This window comes from Propithecus coquereli, unplaced genomic scaffold (assembly GCF_000956105.1).
Source record: "Propithecus coquereli isolate 6110/MARCELLA unplaced genomic scaffold, Pcoq_1.0 Scaffold28, whole genome shotgun sequence".
In the NCBI taxonomy this organism is placed as follows: Eukaryota; Metazoa; Chordata; class Mammalia; order Primates; family Indriidae; genus Propithecus; species Propithecus coquereli.
Genome location: NW_012148396.1, coordinates 7,652,001 through 7,655,427, shown reverse-complemented (window position 1 = coordinate 7,655,427; position 3,427 = coordinate 7,652,001). Strand labels below are relative to the sequence as shown.

The 3,427-nt window shown below is 47.1% G+C and overlaps 1 protein-coding gene across 1 annotated transcript in view; it reads left to right on the top strand.

Moving 5' to 3' along the window:
• The window catches only part of COL22A1 (collagen, type XXII, alpha 1), a 253,420-nt gene that overhangs the window by 191,544 nt on the left and 58,449 nt on the right, over positions 1-3,427 (top strand). Inside the window, exon 44 of the mRNA XM_012648005.1 lies at positions 2,979-3,026. Within this exon, the coding sequence (XP_012503459.1) occupies positions 2,979-3,026 (48 nt within the window). The remainder of the gene's footprint in view (positions 1-2,978; positions 3,027-3,427) is intronic.

The window sequence follows — 3,427 nt, the reverse complement described above, 5'->3', positions numbered from 1 at the left end:
AGAGAGAGAGAGAGAGAGAGAGAGAGAGAGAGAGAGAGAGAGAGAGAGAGGAACAGATCTATGTTGGCCTAATTGTAGATTCACTGAACACATTCCTCCAAATGGCCCCAAGGATGGCCTGGTGGCTATCAGGGTCTCTCTAAATCCACTAATCAGGTAAGTCATTATGTCAGGGGTTCCCTCATGCTCCATGATTTGCTGGAAGGACTCACAGAACTCAGAAAAGCTGTTATAGTTATGATTTATTACAGTGGTAGGTTACAGATTAAAATCAGCAGAGGAAAAAAGTACACAAGAAGGAGTCCAGGAGAGACCAGGTGCAAGCTTCCATGTGTCCTCTCCCTGTGAAGTTGTGCAGAAGCACTTAATTCTCCCAGCCACAGGGTGTGACAACACACACAAAGTGTTCAGCCAGGGAAGGTCACCTGAGCCTTGGTGTCCAGAGATTTTACTGGGAGTCGGTCACCTCGGCATGGCGTCTCCAGCCTCTCCAGAGGTCAGACTGACACTCTGTTGCCCAAAGCCCCCACCATGAATCACATTATTAGCATCAACTATCTTGCTTGGCCAAAGGACCCAGGTAAACAAAGACGCTTATCAGGCAGGGCATTCCAAGGGCTTTGAGGTGATCCCTGAAGAGCCAGGCAGGGACCACACCTTTTTTTGGAATATGCAGGGTGTGGACAACCCAGGCCTGCTGAATTCTTCCTTCATTGCAAGGTCTCATCCCTCTGTGGGTGGACAGAGCCACCTGAAGTGCTCCTCCAATGCTCCACACACCTGGAGAGAAGCATAGAATTCCAGTCCAGGAATCCCCCTGTCTTGGCTTAGGCTCTCTGGAAGCAGAGCCCACCGTGTGGATTCTTACGTGATTGAATGAACATTGCTCTCAGGGGAAACCTGCAGGGATCAAGGGAAGCAGGACATGACGGGGGGAAAAGGCAGTTGAAAATGTGGCTTCAGCTCAAGGCAGCCTCGGCCATGCCCCACATGGAGCTCTAGAGCATGAGTGGGACCACCCGTGACACCTTGGGGCTGGGCCCGGCCCTTTCCACCCCTGCTTTGGCCAGTCTTTGGCTGTGCAATCTCTCTGGCATTTCCACCTGGTGCCTGGCACTGGGGGAGCGATGCGCCAGGAGGAGGGGGGTCTGGGCAGGGCACAGACTGTGCGATCTATCCCAGCATTCCCCTGTTGTGGGTTCTCTTAATCTCTTGGGCCTAACAGCAATCCACCGTCAGTGACCTGCTTGGTGAAGGTGGAAATGGCAGTCTGTTGTTCACCCTGTGTCCACCTTCATGAGGCCACCGCCTCTACCCAGACACCGGTCCTCTGTATCTCCTTAAACCCTATTTTGTGAAGTATACAGAAGTGGGTCAGAGCAAGACCTTAATGAAATTGTCCCCAAGGCCACACTCTACCTAGACTAAAAAGCCACTCCTCATTCTCTTTCTTTGTGACTGACGCCAGCCACAGTATTTAATACAGCTCACTCTAATTACACAAAGGGCTCAGATGTCAGCATAAAGATATCCCAAATTATGCAATGCCAGCAGCATAAAAATGCTCCATTTGAACTATCTGAACCTCCTGCTATTATTCACTTCTCAGGGAAAATATATACGACTTCAAAATAAAACACCTTTCCCTTTTTAAATTAAAGTTTTAATACATTACTATTACAAAAGCTGCCCTTCTTCCAGAGGGTCTCACTCTGATAACTGGGGCGTCTTGGCCTTGGCTGCCTCCTAAGTGAGTTCTCACTGCGCTGCCTCCAAATCTGAGTGACCCAACCCCAGGCTCTCTGCAACAGCCACTCTTGCAATAGCCCAGAGGGTAGGATGATTGAATTTCTGAGCATATCAACAGAGAAAGCGATACAAACACCACCCAAGCCTCTACAGCAGTTATTCTGTGCAAACTTAAGTCACCACCATCAGACAGCTTTTGTTAGCTACAGGACGGGACAGTAAGCCCATGGGTCAGGAAGGGGAGTAACCAGGAAAACTGTCTTGGTTTCAGCCCCCCCAAGATGACAGACTGGATTTATAATTTGTACACTTAAACTCAGACGTAATTACAAGAAGAAATGACCTACCACATACTTAATCGTTAAATCTACCACCTTGTCTCTGGCTAGTGGGGCCTCCTGTACTCTTTTGCCGTTGCAAAATTTAGAAGTTTGCAAAGTAGCATGCCAATGTCTAATTCTTACTGAAGAACCCCTTCTTCCCTCTAGTGTCTGCCTTTTAATTTTCATTTGCCTTTCTCATCTTGTGTTCCTGGCACCCAAATGTGAACTAAGCCTCCGCCCAGCTGGGTTCCAGGCCGGCCACAGTCACAACAGGCACAATCATAACTGTAATTCACAGTGCATTTGGGCATGAATTCAGTGACCTGCAGATTCCTAAATGCCTTCAGAGGCTTTACAATTACTTCTAATTCCTGGAATATCCTTTCCAGAATTAAAGACTTTTAACTCATAATGAAAAATGAAGTTTAAAATGCTCTTTCACCTGGGAGAGATGAAGACGTGGGTTTAAATTCACACTAGGTTGTCAGTGACTGATAGCAGAGCTCTTGTCCATCTGGGGGATCTGCGACAATCCAGGCTGCAGACGGTTCGTCCCTTAGCCTCCTGCAGGACCCGTGTGACCTGCCAGATTTGGATGGAGGTGGGGATCTTCCAGGGACCACCAGGAGAAGAGAAGGGGCCAGCAGAAGGAAACTAGGGAAAAGAAAGGCCTGAAGTCAGTCAGACTTGGTGAGGACAGGCAGCCTGTGCAGCTGCTGCCTTGAGAGGTTCATCTTTCTGTGGCTCCCATGCTTGGCCCATCCAGGGCTGCTTGTGTCCCATGCATGGCACAGATGTGTTACAAGTTATGGCTTACACTCTGAAGACCTTTTACCTTTTGAAGATGCATGGAATATACTGTCTGTATGCACGTATGTATGTATATATTTCTTTTTACTTTGACAGGGCCTCTCTTCAGTACTGTCTCCAGGGGACATAAATCTCTTGGTTAAGGTAAAAGCATACAATAAATGTGCATGTGTTATAAAAATGGTGTTGGTGTGCTGGGCGTGGTGGCTTGCACCTATAGTCCCAGCTACTCAGGTGGCTTAGGCAGGAGGATCGCTTGAACCCAGGAGTTCTAGACCAATCTGAACAACATAGCAAGACCCTGTCTCTACAAATTTTGTTTAAAAATTAGATGGGTGTGGTAGTGCATGCTTGTAATCAAGCTATTTGAGAGGATCGCTTTAGAGAAGGAAGGAAGGAAGGAAGAAAAAAGAAGAAAGAAAGAAAAGAAAGAAAGAAGAAAAGAAGGAAAAAAAGGAAAGAAAAGGAAGGAAGAAAAGAAAATGGTGGTGGGGGATTGGATATCTCAGTAATAAGGTTTTGTTTTTTGTTGTTTTTTTTTTTTT